This window comes from Capra hircus, chromosome 1 (genome assembly GCF_001704415.2).
Source record: "Capra hircus breed San Clemente chromosome 1, ASM170441v1, whole genome shotgun sequence".
NCBI lineage: Eukaryota > Metazoa > Chordata > Mammalia > Artiodactyla > Bovidae > Capra > Capra hircus.
Genome location: NC_030808.1, coordinates 142,381,801 through 142,402,862, shown reverse-complemented (window position 1 = coordinate 142,402,862; position 21,062 = coordinate 142,381,801). Strand labels below are relative to the sequence as shown.

General features: G+C 50.4%; 1 protein-coding gene across 4 annotated transcripts in view; it reads right to left on the bottom strand.

The window, feature by feature from the left end:
- The window catches only part of SLC37A1 (solute carrier family 37 member 1), a 73,067-nt gene extending 53,154 nt beyond the window's left edge, over positions 1–19,913 (bottom strand). For 2 of the 4 annotated variants that reach the window (XM_018051708.1, XM_018051716.1), the window contains exons 1-3: positions 19,379–19,491; positions 14,270–14,458; positions 2,890–2,971 (exon numbers count right to left, since the gene is read on the bottom strand). In XM_018051708.1, the coding sequence (XP_017907197.1) occupies positions 2,890–2,971; positions 14,270–14,325 (138 nt within the window). In that variant the 5' untranslated portion in view covers positions 14,326–14,458; positions 19,379–19,491. Of the gene's footprint in view, positions 1–2,889; positions 2,972–14,269; positions 14,459–18,641; positions 18,932–19,378; positions 19,492–19,828 lie in introns of those variants that run through there. The other 2 variants (XM_018051713.1, XM_018051712.1) reach the window with 2 other exon arrangements.

The following is a 21,062-nucleotide window of genomic DNA, read 5'->3' as shown; positions in this document are numbered from 1 at the left end:
GGACTTCAGAGCTTTCTCCTCCTGGTCCTGCGTGTGCAGAGAGAGCTGAACATTTACACTCAGATCGGTCTCTGCCCCCGGAGAACCTGGATCCCAGCAGCCTTCCGGAGAACCCCCTGCTTTCAGACTTTTGTCCTGGCCCAACCCAGGGCAGGGGCGGCTGGGAAGAGTCCCTCACCGAGTGTCCCTCCAGCCTCTAGGTAGGAGGCGGGGCTAGATCTAGAGCAGCTGAAAAGAGAACGAGGTTGTAACCCCACCTCCTCCCAGACCTGTTTTCATCTTTACCGCTTATTTTTCCTTTTTGCTGTCTACTAAAATCAGAGAAAATGACAGATATCAGCAGTAAGTCTGAACAGAGTAGCCTCATGCTGACATGACATGTCAGATAGCTATAAATGACATGAAAGGATGCGAATCACCATATAATGCATCGCCCCTGGTGATCAATTCTAGGGAAGCAAATACGTTTTTATTTGTTCATAATGTGTTAATAAATATGGGTGAGAGATAATTCCAACTGTCCCGTGGGTCAACAGGATCATTATTGCTTCTAGGTTTATAAATAAGATGAGCTAAATCAGGCATGTGAAAGCCTTGTAAGGCATTACAAAGGAAGGTATCACATGCAGTGGGACACGTCATCCATCTCAGAAGGCCAAGAAGCCCCTGGGTTCTGATTAGGCTAATCCACAACCAGGCACACTGAAGGTGCTGAGTCAGACCATACATGTGTTGAGGAAAATCTGGGGGTGATGCTGTGAATGTACTCAGGTATTTAAACCTACCCTAGAAGCCCTGAAACCCTCAATGTTCATTGGAAGGACTGATGGTGAAAGTGAAACTCCAATACTTTGGCCACCTGATGGGAAGAAGAGACTCATTGGAAGAAACCCTGATGCTGGGAAAGACTGAGAGCAGAAGGAGAAGGGAGCAACAGGATGAAATGTTTGGATGGCATCACCCACTCAATAGACATGAGTTTGAGCAAGCTCTGGGAGATGGTGAAGGACAGGGAAGCCTGGCGTGCTGCAGTCCATGGGGTCGCAAAAAGTCAGGCAAAACTGAGCAACTGGACAACAGAGACCCTGAGCCAGCAAGGTCAAGAGCAGGGACCCTTAAGTCAGCCAACACCCATGGAATTCACCTGGCATGGCCCCAGTCTTCATGGAGGAATTAGGCTCCAGAGTCTCAATTTCCTCAAAGGGATGCTCTCAGGACAACTGTGATGATGATATTAAACAAGGGACTCGTGCACCTCGTCAGGCTGGGGGCTCAGCCAGTGGCCCTTACTGTGACTGATGAAAACTCAACTAAGCTGCTCACAGGACTGCCTCATCATTAAGCCCCAAGCCCCCATCAGGGAAGCTGGGAGAGTGGCCCTGGCTACGTGGGGATGCACGCGACCATCAGAAGGAGACCCTCTGGTGTCCAGCCCACCTGTGGGCTACCCCAGTCCCAACACAGGCCCTTCACTCGTCAGACTGCTGCTGCAGGGTGACAGCTGCCCTCCACCTAGCACGTTGGGCGCTGGTCCCAGGATCCACACCCAGCCTTTTAGGCTGGATCCTGAACCTCAGGAAAGCTCCAGACCTCTCTAGCTCCTTCAGTTCCACAGCGCTCACTAAGGCCCCCTCAACCGTCTCTCCCATTTTCATAACTTGCCTTTCTTGAGTCATATGTTTATTTCCCTAACCAGGAAGATAGGAAGGAGCTGAATTTAAGTTTCCAGGGGCGGTTGGTCCTTGGTACTGGTTTTAGAGATGCTGGGAGAGTGGATAAAAGCCCACCATCTCTTGCCCTGTCCCTTTCTCTCTTTCGAAAACCACATTTTAAAGTCTGCAAACATTTCCATAGTTATTAAAACTTGGCATATCAAAAAAAGGGAGACTATTAAAAGTGACTTGAAGGGCTGGGGAAATTCCTACTCACTAGAACTCAAGGAGGAATGGCAGAACCCTTGGGGTGAATGGACTATGTTTCACATCCAGTGGGAATTGCTAGAGAGCAGGGAGCACAGAACTGTCCAGAGAAGCACCAGCCTTGGCGCTGCCACTGGCCTGTAGCCCACGAGGGCAGCTGTCCAGCACTCGGGCCCCTGGGGGAGCAGAGGCTGCAGGACCACAAAGGTCAGAGGAATCACAGTCCTGGACCAGCGCCCCGCCAGTGAGGAGAAAGCGGGGGGTGGGGGGCGGGGGGGGGGTGCGGGGCGGAGGGGGCTGTCGAACTGTAAATGAACTATCTGTGGCCCTGGATGAGTTCCTCGTCCTTCTATAATAAAGAGTCAAAAGTCATTCAAGCCTGCTGACAGTCTGCAGGCAAAATGATGTCATTCCGATTCCTGCTTTTCCCCTAAGCTATAACCGGCTATTATGTAGGAATGTCTACTTTAATCTCCTTTTCTTCAAGTCGAGTGAAATGCCTGCTTAGTAACTCCTGCCCATCCATCATTCGCACAGAAACCCAGTGTTCTGAGAATAATGAAGAAGCAGAACCACTGTCAGACTTAGGACGAAACCCTAACGACCGCAGGAGCAATTTGCGGAGCAATTTTAGGTCAGATATATTTGGAGAGAAAATTCATATAAGACAGAACAGATATTTAACCAAGACCTAGAATTCTGGAATGGTCAACGGATACAACTGAAAATAATACTACCCCTGAAATTATAAATCCTAAAACCATTCTAGAGATTTTAGATTCAGGAGAAAGAGAAACCAAAAAGCAGAGCAGCAAAATAGCTTACTTCTCACACAATCCATTTTCTCCATTTATCTCACGAGTCTCCCCCCCCCCCCACTCCCCTCCCCAACAAGTGGCTCTTAAAGTAACTTGTTCCTTATAGAGATTACAGGCAGGAAATGAACCGAGTGCTTTGAATGGTGTCTTACCTTAACTATGCTGATAGGCTTTCGAGATAAGTGAAAACTTGCATACAGCAAAAATGTCAAAATAAAAATGAAGGCTCTGTACCTGAAACAGAAAACAGTGGCAGGGATGACATCAAATAATATAAGCTGCCACATGACACAGCAGTCCCACTCCTGGGCACATGCCAGGCAAAACCAGCTCACAAAGGCCCGTGCTCCCCTGTGCTCGCAGCAGCACCATTCACAATAACCAAGACGTGGAGACAACGTGCGCATCCACCGACAGATGAATGGATAAAGAAGGTTCACTGTGTGCACACACACGCACACACGCACGCACGCACACACACGCACGCACGCACACACACACACGCACGCACACACCCACGCACACACACGCACGCACGCACGCACACACACACACGCACGCACACACCCACGCACGCACGCACGCACGCACGCTCACAGTGGAATATTACTCAACCATTAAAAGGAAGGAAACAATGCCATTTGCAGCAACACAGACGGACCCAGAGATTTCATACGAAGCAAAATAGGTCAGAAAGAGAAAGGCAAACACACATGGCATCACTTATACGTGGAATCTGACACAAATGAGCTTCTCCACAAAATGCAGGCAGACTCACAGACACAGAGAACGGAGCTGGGGTTGCCATGGCAGAAACCACAAGGGGGAGAGACAGAGTCGGGGCTTGGGACTGCCAGACACAGACCATCACGCACAGAATGGATAAACAGCAACGTCCCACCGTATGGCACAGGGAACTATACTTAATATCCCATGATAAACCACAACGGATAAGAATGTGAAAATGAGCATAAATATGTATATCACTTTGCTGTACAGCGAACATTAAATGCAACATTGTAAATCAACTATACTTCAACAAAATAATGAAAGATGCATTAAGAATACATTGCAACTGTATTCTTAAATTTCCTTATGCTGTATGCTATTTATTCAGTCCTATATCAAAGATGAATCCTATATATCATATCACTACAATAGAATATTTAAAACAGGTGCCACTTTTACTTTGTAAATTGAAATTAAACATTCATGGGGAAAACTAATCAAAGAGGAATCTAGGACCCAGATGTACATATGTGTTTAAAGCGTAGACCAAAAAAAAAAAAAAAAGATTATTTAGTTTGTAACAAAATTAACTGCAAGTGACTTACAAGCCTGCTATCCTGGGCATTTAAGATCATATTTATTTATTTTCTTTTTAGCTTCTCTGCAACTTTTTAGAAGGACGCAAGAAATAAAGACATATAAATATTTCACTGACCTCAGTGAGAACAACTCAGTGATGCCAACAAGCTATGAATAAGGTCAATGACATAAAAACTATTGGCCGAAAGCCCTGATTTATGAGAAAAGCAGTTTGAGAGGAACAGCTGAGCTGTATGGAGCGACAGACAAGATGCTCTAGCAAGAAGATGAAAGTTTATTCTGGTCTAAACGTTTGAACCAGGCTATAGAAAAACAACCCTTCAGGGAAGAAAACAGGTCAGGAGGAAAAAGTCCTTGGCAAGAGATGACAAGGGGCTCCAGCCAGGAAGGCAGGCCCTCTGCATCTTGAGGCCCAGCCCCCAACCCTGAAGAATCCATCCTGTTCTGTTCTGGAAATGCCAATGACCTTCAAACTGCGTGCAGGCTTCACTTGGTCATTAACCAAGGTGAAGGCAGAGGCCACAGAACCCAGAGGGGCCCCCCTCTCTCTTTCTCTGCAGGGGAGCCACGACCCCAGGAGGGCGGCTCATTCTAAAGCCCTCAATATGGAAGGACCCTTGGGAGAAATGGGTGGCAGAGGAAGACATGGTTGGATAGCATCATCGACTCAATGGACATGAATCTGAGTAAACTCTGGGAGACTGCCATGCTGCAGCCCATGGGGTCTCAAGAGTCAGACATGACTTAGCTACGGAACAACAACTTCCTCCTATCTCCACCCACATTTCTAGTGTTGTGATTTAGTTCTCAAGGCCAGCTTCCTACACTAACATAAAGACTCCTAGGGGTATCTGCCTCTCTGGCCACCAGAAAAGTAAGTAAGTGAAGTCGCTCAGTCATGTCTGAGACTTCGCGACCCCATGGACTGTAGCATGCCAGGCTCCTCTGTCCATGGGATTCTCCAGGCAAGAATACTGGGGTGGGTTGCCATGCCCTCCTCCAGGGGATTTTCCTGACCCAGGGATCAAACCTGGGTCTCCTGCTTTGCAGGCAGACACTTTACCATCTGAACCACCAGAGAAGTCCTAACTCCAGAAAAGGCAGGAGTTGAATATTTCCAGATTAAAAAAAAAAAAAAAGTCATATTTCAGATGGGGGAAAAAAGACTTGGTAGTACAATAGGACTCAAAACTTCAACCTCTGGAATACCTGTGCTCAGTGGGTATGCACCACACCGACTTGCCAGCTTTTCAATAAACACTTATAAAATGAATGCCCCCAGGCTCTATTCTTCAGCAAGGAAATGCTTGCTGATGAGTTTCCTAGGATTCTTTGCTCTTCAAGTCCCTGTCAATAAGCAGATAGGAAAAATGTGCAACTATAACAGAATGACTGTGTCACCTACCTCAAAGAACACAGACTGCAAGTTCGGTGGATTTGTGACCAAAGCCCAGCCTTTGTCCTTGTGTTTCTGAAAGTTGTTATCCTAGTAGGGAGTCAGGGGGCTCTCACTTCTTTGCTGGTAGCTCTCCATGATCCCACCTACTGCTCCTCTGTGCTAACTTAGGAAGGTTCTGGACCACTGGGACTTTCAACACTTGACTCTCCAACTCACAGCTAGATCCACTGGTCACTCAGATGACCACTTGCTAGGGCTGGTGTAGGCTGGGGGCAACCCCGGTCAGTCCCCACCTGAATGCAGAGTTCCCTTTTCTCACTTCCACAAGGAGTAAGAAAACGTTCTCAGAGTGAGTCACCTCCAGCCCCTCCCGAACCAATCTGAGAGAAAGATCTGGAGCCCTCAGGGATGCTATGTACCACCAGCTTACAGGTGTGCTACCCACCAGGAGAATCTCACAATAACCTAGCCCAGAAGGATGTGGAAAGAGCGGTTCTAGTTAAATGGGCCTTGGGCTCATGTTTGCCACTCTCTATGCAGAACTTTCCACTTATAAACATTCTCGTTTTATTAAGAATGTTTAAAATATTAATATTAAAATATATTTAATATATCTATTAAATAGAATAAATAAACCCAGAAATAGAGACTTTGTCTTGTGTCTAGGTCTGCAGAGCCCTGGGGCCATAATACACCTGCATTCATATCTAGGCTGTCTCAGCTGTACAGGTTACTGAAAACTAGCCAGTCATCCCAGGCCCCTGCTTCCTTCTCCAGGGCCCCTGCCTCCTTCTCTGGGGCCCCTGTCTCCTTCTGCAGGGCCCCTGCCTCCTTCTCTGGGGCCCCTGCCTCCTTCTCCTGGGCCCCTGCCCCTTCTCCTGGGCCCCTGCCTCCTTCTCCTGGGCCCCTGCCTCCTTCTCTGGGGCCCCTGCCTCCTTCTCCTGGGCCCCTGCCCCTTCTCCTGGGCCCCTGCCCCTTCTCCTGGACCCCTGCCTCCTTCTCCTGGGCCCCTGCCTCCTTCTCCTGGGCCCCTGCCTCCTTCTCCTGGACCCCTGCCTCCTTCTCTGGGATCCCTGCCTCCTTCTTTGGGGCCTCTGCCTCCTTCTCTGGGGCCCCTGCCTCCTTCTCCTGGGCCCCTGCCTCCTTCTCCTGGACCCCTGCCTCCTTCTCTGGGATCCCTGCCTCCTTCTTTGGGGCCTCTGCCTCCTTCTCCTGGGTCCCTGCCTCCTTCTCCTGGGCCCTGCCTCCTTCTCTAGAGTCCCTGCCTCTTTGTTGGGGCCCCTGCCTCCTTCCCTCATGGGTGGTTCTGCAAGTGAAGCTCACTTGCACAGAGGCTGCAGGGTGGATGGAGGTTCCAGGACTGCCCCATGCATGGTGATGTGGACCAGAGCACAGTCATTGGGGACTACAGAGTGGAGAACTTGCCTCTGGATGTTTTCAGTTCAGTTTTGTGTGGAAGTGAAACACCCTAATGAATCAGCCCCTCTGGGAAGAGCATAAGCCGTGCCTGCCGTGCTAAGTTGCTTCAGTCGTGTCCGACTTTGCAACTCCATGAACTGTAGCCTGACAGGCTCCTCTGTGCATGGGATTCTCCAGGACAGGAGAAGTGGGTTGCCATGCCCTCCCCCAGGGGGTCTTCCTGACCTAAGGATTGAACCTGGGTCTGTTTCCTGTATTAGCAGGTGGGTTCTTTACCACTAGTGCCACTTGGAAAGCCCCAAGAGTACCAGAAAGGGAAAGTGAGGGTCCCTCCGTTGTGTCTGACCGTTTTCGACCCCATGGACTGTAGTCTGTCAGGCTCCTCTGTCCATGGAATTCTCCAGGCAAGAATACTGGAGTGGGTAGCAGTTCCCTCTTCCAGGCGATCTTCCCAACCCAGGGATCCCAGGTCTCCCCCATTGCAGGCAGTTTCTTTACCACCTGAGGCGCCCAATATTGTCTAGGAAGATTAGGGCATGTTTGTAAGCCTGGCTGATAGCACTATCTCTCAGAAGGCCCATCAGACTCTGCCACTTGCTCTGTGACCTTAGCAGGGTACTCAGAGGCAACCTGCCCTGCAGAATCAGGGCAAAGGTCAACTTACACTGCACACCAGGCATTTCCTAGAGACGGAATATGTGCCTCCTGAAGAGGAACCCCTATCGTTTATTCAGAAACCATCAGGTTGACTCTACTCCGTATCCCTTCTCCCTCTTTCTGCATCTTCTTATGTAGAACCCTGGGGAGATGGGAAAGGCTGGCCACTAGAGGTTGAGTTTTCCCTTCCAGAAGGTCTGAACATGGCCCCACTGATCACTTTTAAATCACAGCAGCCACACTGTGGGATTGGTACCTTCCTAGTGGCCATGGAAACACCCTTGTCCTGGAAGGCAAGCAGACATCTCACTTCTGGGGGTTATCCTAGGTTATGGGGATGAAAGGCCTAAATAGCCTTCTGGAAGTTCTTTCCCATTTTGTAATTCTATCCTTACCTACTTTCTTCCTTCATCATTTATGAAGTAAGGACTTTGGGTAGTATTTGTTTTATCTATCTTGTAGTGGATTTAATGCTGTTTCTCCAAAACTGAAAGTGAAAGGTGCTCAGTTGTGTCTCACTCTTTGTGACTCCCAAAACTGATGTCCACTATAAATCTTAGAATGTGACCTTATTTTGGAAATCAGGTCTTGCAGAGGTAATTAGCTGAGGTCATACTCAACTCCTATAAAGAAAGTTGAGCACTGAAGAATTGATGCTTATGAACTGTGGTGTTGGAGAAGATTCTTGAGAGTCCTTTGACTGCAAGAAGATCCAACCAGTCAGTCCTAAAGGAAATCAGTCCTGGATATTCATTGGTAGGACTGATGCTGAAGCTGAAGCTCCAACACTTTGGCCACCTGATGTGAAGAATCGACTCATTGGAAAACATCCTGATGCTGAGAAAGATTGAAGGCGGGAGGAGAACAGGATGGCAGAGGATGAGATGGTTGGACGGCATCACTGACATGATGGACATGAGTTTGAGTAGGCTCTGGGAGTTGGTGATGGACAGGGAAGCCTGGCGTGCTGCAGTCCATGGGGTCACAAAGTCGGACACCACTGAGCAACTGAACTGAACTGAATACTCAACTCCAGGTGGCACTAGTGGTAAAGAACCTTCCGGCCAATGCAGGAGACCTAAGAGATGCAGGTTCAGTCCCCGGGTGGGGAAGATCCTCTGAAGGAGGAAATGGCAACTCACTCCAGTATTCTTGCCTGGGAAATCCCATTGACAGAGGAGCCTAGCCAGCCACGGTCCATGGGGTCACAAAGAGACATGACTGAAGCAACTTAGCATGCATATGACATCATATAACTCACATATGACATCATATAACTCACACATGACATCATGTAACTCACACATGACGTCAAATCCACTGAGATCCTAAATCCAGCTATGGGTCCTCATAGAAGGCCACGGGGAGACAGAGATAGACAGGGAGGAAAGGTTACGAGGCAATGAGGGCAGAGCAGGACAGATACTGCCAGGAACAGCCAGCAGCCACCAGAAATGGGAAGAGGCCAGAAAGTGTCCTTCCCTCAAGCCTTCTGTGAGAACACACCCCTGTGACACATGGATCTCAGGCTCCTCCTTCCAGGCTGTGAGAAATTAATTTCTGTCCTCTTAAGCCACCCAGCTTGTGGACTTGTTACAGCACCCCCAGGAAACTAATATAATCCAATACTTTGATTCCTGTTTTGTGCTACATTTAGGCTTGTGAATACTAAGCAAATACAATTAAAAATGAATAATTTGATCTTTAACTTCATCAGTGTTCCACTTACTTTCTGTAGTTATGTCTGACAATAGGTAGCATTCTTTGTATCTAGCAATACTACAAGACTAGCATTTGGGTTCGGAGAAGGCAATGGCACCCCACTCCAGTACTCTTGCCTGGAAAATCCCATGGGCGGAGGAGCCTGGTAGGCTGCAGTCCATGGAGTCGCTAAGAGTCGGACACGACTGAGTGACTTCACTTTCACTGTTCACTTTCATGCATTGGAGAAGGAAATGGCAACCCACTCCAGTGTTCTTGCCTGGAGAATCCCAGGGACGGGGGAGCCTGAAGGGCTGCCCTCTATCGGATCGCACAGAGTCAGACACGACTGAAGTGACTTAGCAGCAGCAGCAGCAGTATTTGGGTTAACCGCAAGTTTCTAGCCATAAAAGCCCCTCCCAGCAATGCTCCTTCGAAGCATCCTCAGAAATGTCCTAGATGCTGCCTGCATTCCCAGATAAATGGCAGCCTGCTCCTAGTTCAGAGACTTAAGGGAGAATACAGCTTCCTTCCTTGAGTCTTATTTATCTAGGTAATAGGCAAATAAGAAGTTTAAAAAAATGCTTTAGATGAGAATAACTGAGCAGTTGACTTCCCTGGCGGCTTAGACTGTAAAGGGTCTGCCTACAATGCGGGAGACCCGGGTTCGATCCCTGGGTCGGGAAGATCCCTTGGAGAAGGAAATGGCAACCCACTCCTGTATTCTTGCCTGGAAAATCCCATGGACGGAGGAGCCTGGTTGGCTACTGTCCATGGGGTCACAAAGGGTCGGACATGACTGAGTGACTTCACTATCATTATCGCTAATGACCTGGCACAGAAATGAGTAAGAAGACATCTTACTTTAGGAACAAGGAAACCACGCATACCGTGATAGGAGTCCCTCCAGAGCACCCTAAAGGGGGCCATGATGTCAGCGACGTTAAGTACTGACCACCTGGTTTGGGGGCTCTCTGCCTCATTGCCCGTCAGAGAAGATGCCATTTTCTCTCTACTAATTAATAACCATTTGTGGGAAAACACTCTGAAGTTAGGTAGCTAACCCAGTTGTTCACCCAAATTTCTCCCAATTTTGTGTGTCTACTGATGCTCCTTACCTAAACCAAGCAGTCCTGATGGTTTCAGAAGGTGACATTCTAGCTTGGACACTCCTGCTCTGTACTCAGTGGCTGGCATCCCACTGTGGGAAAGCTTTCCCTCCTCCCATTTACGCTTATTCGGTTATAGGAGCATGGACTCGTTTCAGTCAATGGGCTATAGCTCATTACTAGTATTGTTTATTTAAAATATTATCCCAGGGACTTCCCTGGTGGTCCAGTGGTTAAGAATCTATCTGCCAATGCAGGGAATATGGGTTCAATCTCTGGTCTGGGAACTAAGATGGCACATGTCACGGCGCAACTAAACCTACTCACTGCAACTACTGAAGCCTGTGTGCTCTGGAGCCCCAAAACAAGAGAAGCTGCAGCAGTGAGCAGCCTGTGAACCACAACTAGAAAGTAGCCCCCACCCGCTGCAACTAGAGAAAGGCTGTATGCAGTCACGAAGAGCCTGTGGGTTGCAAAGAAGACCCAGCACAGCCAACAAAAAAATCTCATCTCATATTTGGCCAGTGGGAGCCACTTCATTTTTAAGCACTGTCTTATTTTTTGACACCAGGTATTCCCGGCTCATCTCACTTTCCCTGGCCCAGTGATGACACCATCCCAGTCTCCAAGGCTGCCTGCCTGGCTCCTTCGATAGGAAATGGTACACAGAAACCAAGATCTAGCACCAGGGGTGCTCACTGCTGCTGGGATGCTGCTGTTTCCAGGGCCTATCTCCAGCCAAGAGAAGGCATTTTACACACATGCACCCACAACACATACCCACACATCACACACACACACAGACACACACACACATACCCACACATACCCACCCATCACACACACACACACACACACACACATACCCGCACATCACACACATATTTCTCTGCTTACCTGCTCTCCAGTTTTTCTTGATATCTTTAATTTCAACCCAGCACCACACGATTCATCCAGTCCCCTCAGCCCCACCAACATCTGTAACCCCATGACTGTTAGTGAGGAGCTGTCTCCTTTCTGTGTTATATCTGACAAAAATGCGTAAGCTGAATCTAACCATGAGGAAACGACAGACACATTCAAAAGTGAAAGTCGCTCCGTCGTGTCTGACTCTTTGTGACCCCGTGGACTACATAGTCCATGGAACTCTCCAGGCCAGAATACTGGAGTGGGTAGCTGTTCCCTTCTCCAGGGGATCTTCCCAACCCAGGGATCGAACCCAGGTCTCCTGCATTTCAGGCAGATTCTTTACCAGCTGAGCCACAAGGAAGTCTATAAAATAAATGGCTTGTACCCTCCCAAATGACAAGCTTACAGGAGACAAAGAAAGGCCAAGATATGGTTCCAAATTAAAGGAAACTAAATACACAGGATGACTAAATGCCGAGTGTGACCACACACTAGATCCTGGCCCAGGGAAAAATCTATAAAAGAAAAAGAAAAATCTATAGAAAGATTTCAAAACTCTATAGAAAAATCTATAAAAGACATTATTGGATATTTGAACATGGACTGTGGATTAGATAACAGCATTACACCCATGTTAAACTTCCTGATTTTGATCTTTGTGTGCAGTTATATGTGCTATGCTTAGTTGCTAAGTTGTGTCTGACTCTTTGTGACCCCATGGACTGTAGCCCACCAGGCTCCTCTGTCCATGGGGATTCTCCAGGCAAGAATACTGGAGTGGGCTGCCATGCCCTCCTCCAGGGGATCTTTATAACCCAGGGATAGAACCCAGCTCTGCCCCATTGAGGGCGGATTCTTCACCATCTGAGCTACCAGGGAAGCAGTTACACGAGAATATCTTATTTACAGGAAATACATACTAACGTATTTAGAAATAAAAGGGTATAATGTCTGCAACTTGCCCTCAAATGGTTCATGAAAAAGTGTGTGTGAGTGTTCGTGTGTGTGTACATACATCTGCACACACACACAGATGAGAGAAGGTGAAAAGAAAATGAAAGTGAAGTCACTCAGTCGTGTCCCACTATTGGCGACCCCATGGACTGTAGCCTACCAGGCTCCTCTGTCCATTTGCTCTGCCCTAGGCTTACTCTACTCGAGATTCAAAGTCCCAGGACAGAGAGGCTGGTTCGCCCACCTTAGGCCCTCTCCTGCCTCCTGCTGGACCTGGGCTACAGCAGGTCAGCGGGATGGAGCCTCAGGGGTCTCTACTGGCTTCCGTAAGGGGACAGAAGATCCTGAGACTCCCCTGCTGGTCACAGCTGCACACAAGGGAGGGAAGTCAGCTCCCCGAAGATCAGAGTGCTGCTAAAAATGTATAAAAAATGTCCTTCATAGGAATGTTGACACTGATTCTCTTACAGCCAAGGAAGCTGAGGTCTAGAAAGGTTAAATAACCTTTCAAGGTCAAAGAGCAAGTTTGCGGTAGAGATGGAACAGAAATGAAGACAAATATGCCATCTCTGTGCTACTCAAAGAATGGTCTGTGGACCCACAGTATCACACCACCTGGGAGATGTAGGTTCTCAGGTGCCACCCCAGGTCTACTGAGCCAGGATCAGCATTTTAACAAGTTTTGAATGATTCCCATGCACATTACAGTGTGAGAAGCAATGCTCTATCTCTGAGATTTTAACCTAAAAAAAAGGGAGGCGGGGGTTGTGATTACAGGAGTTCCGTGTAACATTCTTATCATTTTCTCCTGTGAGTTTGAAAAATTGTATCCAAATAAAGTTATAAAAGAAAACAAAAATAAATACCCACTAAAAAAAGGTAAGTACTGAACCACATCTGTCTAGACTAGCACTAGATGGGAAATGAATGGACAAGCAAACTGTTCTAGGACGAGCCAGATGTCTGAAGTCACTTCTGAGACCCCGTGGGCACACCAGCCACCAGCCTGGGCCAGAGAAGCTGCAAAGGATGTGTAGGCGGCACATGGCCGGGAGACGGAGCTTAGGGGACCCAGAACACACACTGTGGCATAAACATCACCCTGAGCAGAAGGCATTTGAGTTTCTGAAATCTCTCATCTGCCTAAAAACAGAGCCTCCAAAACAACTCAACTGTCATCAGTCCTCCCTGGGAGCAACCTGGAGAGACTTAGTACCAGAGGCGGGAAGCACCCACCTCACACCGAAACAGACTCTGTCACAACTGTATCCTGGCTCCCTGCTAGTCTCCCAAGGGCCCGTTTACCTTTCCAAAAAGTCATCTGCTTTCCCAAATGTGCCCTCCTTCTTCTCTTCCCCTGCTAAGGTGGTATATACACCCCAAATTCTAAGGCCCCCAGGAGTCACCTTTTTCTGTGAACTCCCACATACACGTGGCTAAATCTGTCTTCTCTCTTGGGCACCTGCCTTTTGTCAGTTTAATTCACATGCCCCGAGTCATTCAACCTAACAGGGTAGAGGGAAAACACTTCTCTTCCCGACAGAGATCAGCAGGAGAGAGTGTGGCTTAGAGACCAGAGAGCCCAGCTCTAGACTCCGCCCTCACCTCCAGCCTCCTCCAAGGAGTGGGTGTGGGATTCACAAGCCTCCTAGGAGAAGGACTCTCAGAGAGCACACAAGGTGCTCTCGGAACAGAAAGCGGTGTTTTGGTCTGTGTTTAACTTGTTCAGATTTCATTTTCTCTTCCAAAGTCCCAGCTCAGTGACGCCACTCATTCAGTTCAGAGTTAATACACTTATTTCACCCACAGCCATTTTACTCATCCTACCAAGATGATATTCAGTGGACTAGAAGCCACTGCGAACCCCAGAGGTTTTCAGTCTGTCTGTCACTGCAGAACCACAGGTGGACAACTCAGCAGTGTTCCTGGTCACCACTTCCACCACGGATAAACCATTCAACAGTTATGGGCAGGGCGGGCATCCACATGTGTTTTATCAGGAAACTGGGGGTGGGGGACCTGCTGGCTGCAGGGTGGCATGGTGCCCCGACTTACCACTGATCCCTGGAGAACGAGATGATGAAGCGAATGCCAGGGGGAAGCTGGGCCATTGACGCCTCCCTGGATGTGGAGCTTCAGTCATAAAATAAGATGCTTCATAAATAGGTTCTTAATCCCAGGAAGCGAGTAAGGATGCTCGTGGGGACTCGCCTCCTCTCTTCCCTCCAGCAGAGGCTCAGCCGTCTACAAGGAGAAGGAGGGGTGGAAAGGTCAGGCGTCGTCAGAGGCCCTGGCGGAAGTCACTGCACTCAGTGCAGTCACCCAGCCCAGAGCAGAGCCAGGCGCCACAGGGCACTCCCACCATAAAAGCCACCTGGTGGGGGTGGAGCGTCTGCCCTGCGCGGGCAGCTTATTCAACCATCACTGAAAGGAACTTCACATGATGTTCTGAGGGTGCAATGGAGAGAGAACGGCTGAATTTATCTCCGTCCAGAAGGCATCCAGAGATCAACCACTCACTCTTCACCACCGCACTCCGCAGAACTGAGGTTCATACTCACAGGAGACCAGCAGGAGCCCAAAGGTCACACCAGGTGCTCAGTCACCAGAGGGCCACCAACCAGCCAGTCCTGATTCCCCCACTGGGGCCCAGGCCACATCTGAGCTACAGTAACAGAGAGGAACGTAGGCCTGGACCAGGTGGTGGGTCTTCAAGGCCATCATTTGACTGTGGCTTTGCAATGGAGTCTAAATATATGTAATGCCATGGGGATGAATACCTCGAATCAGCCTCCTCATTTCTCACTCCTGTGGTCGCTGCAGGGGCCTAGGAAAATGGCCCCTTTCTGAGCAAGACAGGAAGAAAGGGGCAGGGAGGCCTGGCCGCCTGTCCCAAAGCCAACCTCGCCACGTGTGCTGGCTTCCAGTTTTTCTCCTATGTTTGCTGGGTGAGGAGGAATCTTGGGGACCCAAGCATTACATCACAGAGCACACCACGCACTTGGGAGCATGTACGGTTCCATCTTAGTGCTTACGGAAAAGTCACAGGTTATATGGTGTTTTCAAAGAAGGCTGCTTTTGACGGAACATTGATTTTGATTTAAAGCTTAGAAATATATTCAATGTCTTTAAACAACTTCCTTGAGATAACGGAGAAGTAACAACCAATAGTTCTAATTTAGAGGATCTAAAATATTCCTAAGGGCCTCAGGATCCCCATGTTCACACTTGCCTTCCCTCTAGAGTGAGCTTTCAAAATGCACCTTGGCAAGCTGTCACACAGCTATGAAATTAAAAGATGCTTGCTCCTTAGAAGAAAAGCTATGACAAACCTAGACAGTGTATTAAAAAGCAGAGACATCACTTCGCGAACACAGGTACGTGTAGTCAAAGCTATGGTTTTTTCAGTAGTCATGTACGAATGTGAGAGTTGGACCACAAAGAAGGTTGAATGCTGAGGAATTGATGCTTTTGAACCATGGTGCTGAAGAAGACTCTTGAGACACCCTTGGACTGCACGGAGATCAAACCAGTTAATCCTGAAGGAAATCAGTCCTAAATATTTATTGGAAGGACTGATGCTGAAGCTGAAGCTCCAATACTTTGGCCACCTGATGGGAAGAGCCAACTCGTTGGAAAAAACCCTGATGCTGGGAAAGATAGAGGGAAGGAAAAGGGGGTGACAGAGGATGAGATGGTTGGATGGAATCACCAACTCAACGGACATGAGTTTGAGCAAACTCAGGGAGATAGTGAAGGACAAGGAAGTCTGGTGTGCTGCAGTCCATGGGGTTGCAAAGAGTCAGACATGACTGCGGCGTGCTGAACAACAACAAGCTGTCATACTGTCCCCTGACCCCCATCTCCTCTCAGAGAGGCAATGAGGCCTCTCCTTCTGCTTCAGCCAGGAGAACTACACCTTTGCTCCTACCAGCTCATCATCCTGCCTGGAGTGCCACCTGCCCTTGTGGCTGGCCCTGGGCTGGGTAATCCCAGGCATGTCACAAACTTTCTGTTCCTTCACTTGCCCCAGCTAAAAAACAGGGATGGTGGCATCTACATTTTTTGGGTTGCTATTAAAAATGAGATGTGCGATCTGCGGACAGCCTTGAGAACAGAGCCTGGTGTGGAGGAGATGCCCAATCAGGAGGAGCTGGTTCTGTTCTCAGCAGACATCAAGAGAGGCATCAGGGGACTGCAGGCGACCGCTCAGCCCCCATTCCCTGGTCTAGCACAGAGCCAGCGCCCAGGAGACGTGTGGAATCAAGCTCCACACGCGTTTCAACACTGTTGTTGCTCCTATCTCTAGATTTTAAAAAGATTTTATTAAAATTCTGCTCAAAATGAGTGGGCTCCCACTTGGACCTAAAATACTTTGAGAAGGGGCTTCTTAGGTGGCACTAGGGGTGAAGAACCCGCCTGGCAATGCAGGAGATATAAGAGACCAGGGCTCCATCCCTGTGTTGGAAAGGTCCTCTGGAGGAGGGCATGGCAATCCACTCCAGTATTCTTGCCTGGAGAATCCCATGGACAGAGAAGTGGGCGGGCTATGGTCCATAGGGTCGTAAGAGTTGAACACCACTGAAGCGACCACACCCATACGTTGAGAAATAATTTTTGGGTGATGACTTTAAAGTAAAGGATTTGGTCTGAATTTTACAGTGCCCAGAAATGGACGGTCAGAAGCAAATGTCCTCCTCTGTCCAGACACTGCTTCTCTAGGTACAGCTTATCTGGAAGTATCCTACTGCATCTATTATACCCACTAAGGGACTGCCTTTGTGGCTCAGAGGTAAAGAATCTGCCTGCAGTGCAGGAGATGCGGGTTCAATCCTTGGGTTGGGAAGATCCCCTGAAGGAGGAAATGGCAACCCACTCCAGTATTCTTGCCTGGAGAATTCCATGGACAGAGGAGCCGATCGGGCTACAGTCCAAAGGGTAGCAAAGAGTCACATATGACTGAGCGACTAAGCATATACGAACACATCAACTAATCCATCAACCTCAATTCAAGGCTGGTAAAACTTGGAACTTTAAAACAAAATCCAGAAGACATTGGAAAAATCAGCAGGAAAAAAAAAAAAATCTCGATTTCCTTTGAAAACCATGGTTCTTCCTCCTCCTATAAAATGGGTGAACTCCAGTGCTATAAATTCTCACCGTCGGTGCAATTAAGATGTGTAAACATAGTGATTTTACATGTTGGACGTTAAGAGCTTGATTTAATTAGGCCCTTTCCTCCAAAGTCTGACCGGTGACCAATGATCATTCCAGCGAGGGCTGGTCAAGAGCTCCGAGGACACCGCTGACAACTCTGTGCTCTCCTGCCAGCCCCATGGCTGGCCCAGAGGCTGGCCTGGGGCGCTGGACACCTGGGGCAAATTCAGGTTGGTCCAGTTTCCCTCAATCCCCTCCCCCCTCGCTTCCTCTGGGCAGGTCCCCTCCAAAGAGAGAGCAGCAGAACTGGAGCTAATCACTTGGTTTAAGCCTTGTTTTTGACACATAACCCAAGTACATAAAAAGAACATGCACTTAAACAAAAATGGCTCTTAACAGACACCTGGAACTCACACCACCACAGCAGGGAAAAGTGTAAGAATATCCAGTTTCAAAGATAACAACTTCAGAAGCACCCCACCACAGCATCTCTGTTACAATCCACAAAGCACATTTTTATACCCATCGTGTGAAAGAGCCCAGCTTAGTCTATAAACTGTAAAACTATGAAATGGAATGACCTGAAGGCAATATGAATTCTGGAGCTCTGCCTTTGGCCTCACCATTTGGGGAAGAGTCCTGTGTACTCACTGGAGGTAAAAAAGAGACTCAAAGGCAAGCAATGAAGAGAATAACACAGAAAGGGTCTTCCCACAACTGAAGCTCTGTTGTCAGTGGTCAAAGCAATACCATGCATACCTTAAATAATCTACCTAAAGGCAAAGCTTTTAAGCTGGGTCTTATTTTAAGGCAAACAAGTTTTCATACATTCTTCTTTTATGAGGGAGAGAAAAAGAATGAGTGAGGGAAACTTGCTTTCCAGAGAAAACACTTTCTATGGTCTGCTTTAGGCTGTCAGCAATATTAAAGATTAATGACAATAGCCAGTATCTCTTTCCTGGGCTTCAATACAAATGGGAACCCTCCATCTCCATCGCTTTCTCCCACCAACAAGCAGCACCCCAGGTGGTGTGCACAACACAGAACCTGCAAAGGCGCTTCCAAAACCATGTGGTAAGACTCTGGGGGTCTCCAGTCCTGGGTTCTCAAGGTTGATTTTAAATGGCCTTAAAGAAGGAGCAATGGGGGAAATTTAATCTAGTTACCAACTCAGACATCCTTAGACGATTGAAATTCGAGGGCAGGTGGGCACTCTCTAGGCGGGCAGCTCACGGAGAGGAAAGGAAAGACGGGCTAGAGAAATTCAAACCTGACGGTGGGGCGAGGGGCCTCCAGAACTGGGGTCGCAGTCCCGGGTCGCCAGGTCCCCGGGATCAGCAGGGCGGCTGCGGAGGCTGGGACGGCAGGAGGGTGGGGGTTAGGAGGAAAAATAAGCCAGAAGGTCGTTGCCTCGAGGCCGGGTGACTTTCCGGGGCTGAGTCCTGTAAATCACTCCCGGAGGCTCCGGGCTCTGGGGACCAGCCGCTCACAGACAAACAACCCGAAGGCCCCGGGTCCGGGCGCCGGCTCCTCCCCGCGGTCGGTCCCGGAGGAGGACAGGCGGGCACGCCCCCGTCTCCGCCGCGCGACTGCCCCGCGCCCTGCTCCCCGCTCGACCCCCGGCATAGCTGTCACCGCGGCCCGGCGGCCCGGGAGGGGTCCGGGAGGACGGCTCGGCTCGCCAGCGCCCGGAGCTCCGATGGGCGGCTGCCGGCCCGGCACCGGCTCCGCGCCTCCGCTCCCGGGTCCCGGGGCGCCCGGGTGATCCCCTAGACCCACCCCCGCCCGGCTGCATCCGCCGCCCTGGGCCCGGGGGGCGCCCGGCTCGGGACGAGCACAAAGACGCGCGCCCGGCGCAGGGACCCCGGCTCTCCGCGCGGCGCCAGCGCTGGCAGGTGTCGCTCGGCCCCGGCGCCTGAGTCCCCAGGCCCGGCCGGCGCGGGCGGTGGGCAGGGGTCCGCGCATCGCAAACCCTCTCGCCGCCCGGTCCGGGTCCCCACGCCTCACCTGCGCCCCCAGGCCCGCGCCCCGCCGCCCGGCCCCGCCGCCGCGGGCGCTTCCTGTCGCGACTTCCTGGGGCGGCGCGGAGGCCCCGGCGGCCCTTTCACTTTCAGCGACCGCGGGGCGCCGGCTCGGGCCCCTCCCCTCCGCCTCATCCTCCTCCCGTCCTCCCCCGGCCCCGGAGCCGCCCGGGGGCCCTGATAGCCCGGGGACGGCGGGCGGGGCGCCCCCACGCGGAGCCCGGGGCATCGCCGCGCAGGAGTCCTCCCCGCGGCCCCGGGTCCGCCAGCACCTGCCTGCGCGCGCCCGGGCTTGAGTTCCCACTGCCGAAGAGGCGTTCCCCAAGGGCGCTTTGTCCTCAAGGCAAGTCCCACCCAGAGCGCGGCTTCCAAGGAAGGATGGCACTGAAGCGGCAGCCTTGCCGCTGCCACCTGCCCCCAACATTATTCCTATTACCTCCTCTCAGGAGTCAGACTCAGACTGACGTTGTATTAAATGAAAATGGGGCCCGTTATAGCTTCGTTGACCCATCTTTGATCACACCTGTGTAAATGTGACACGTGGCTCACCTCACCTGCTCTCAGTCACCTGCTCTAGACCAACCTCCCCTGCGCAGTCAGACATCTCCTCTCCTAATCCCGACCCTTGGCACCGCCCCCTCCCCGCCCAAGCCTGATTATTTTCCTCCGGGAGCCGCAGAGCACCCAGGGTGGACACATGGCATCCAAACCCAGCCCAGGTGCCTGCTCCCAGGAAAGCAGCTCCCGGGAAGGGCCCCGTGAGACAGAAAAGAAACTCCAGGCAGAAGTGTCCGCATGGTTAAACTATGCTTGAAGCTAAAATAAATTCAACGCCTGGCTGTAAATGCCGGAGAGGTCTGTAGGAAACAGAGGGCCCAGGGCCTTGTGGCCTCTGGGCAAGCACCCACCTGAGTCTCGGGAGACCCGCTCAGGGTCTCAGGGGCCCTGCTGTGCCTGGGGGACACCGTGCCATTCTTTCCCCCTGGCTGAACTGGGTGTCAAATACCCCAGGTCTGTTGGCTTTTGAGACGCCTCCTCCATGTGGGAAGGAGAACTGCCACTTCCCTGAAGCCCGCGCTTCAGCCACAGGACGGCAGCTGCTCACCCTGCAAGGGAGGCGGCCCGTCTCCTGATTCCTGCCTCCCCTTGGTGAGGTCTGTTTTTCCCCAGACCTCCTCTCTCAGACAGTTCTCCTCCCTTCCCTAACTCTCCACTCCTGCAGATTCAAGCCTGCCCAGCCTGGCTTCCCCGTCCCCCCAAGTCACCTTGCACTCTCACCTGCCCAGGGCCCTGCTCAGGGCTCCTCAGGCTCCCAGCTCCCAAGCAAGCCCTCCCTCCCCAAATCCACTTCTCCAGTATCTCAAACTGCCCTCCCAAAGCAGACTGGACCCTGGCGTTCCTGAGAAAACCCTTTCAAGACCCCCTTTGGATCAGGAATGAGCCCCAGTCCTTACTAGCTAGAAAGCAAGACCCAAACCCACTCATGACTCCAAGACCAAAGCTCAGACTGTTCTTCAGTTTCCAAGACTTTCTCACACATCAAGTTGCTATTTCTGCCTTGGCCCTCCAGGCCAGCCTTTTCTAGTGAGCTCAAACTTCAAGACCCAGATCAAGTATTTGTCTGTTTACTGCTTTCCCAGGGCGTTACGGAAACCTCTGGGTCCTGACTT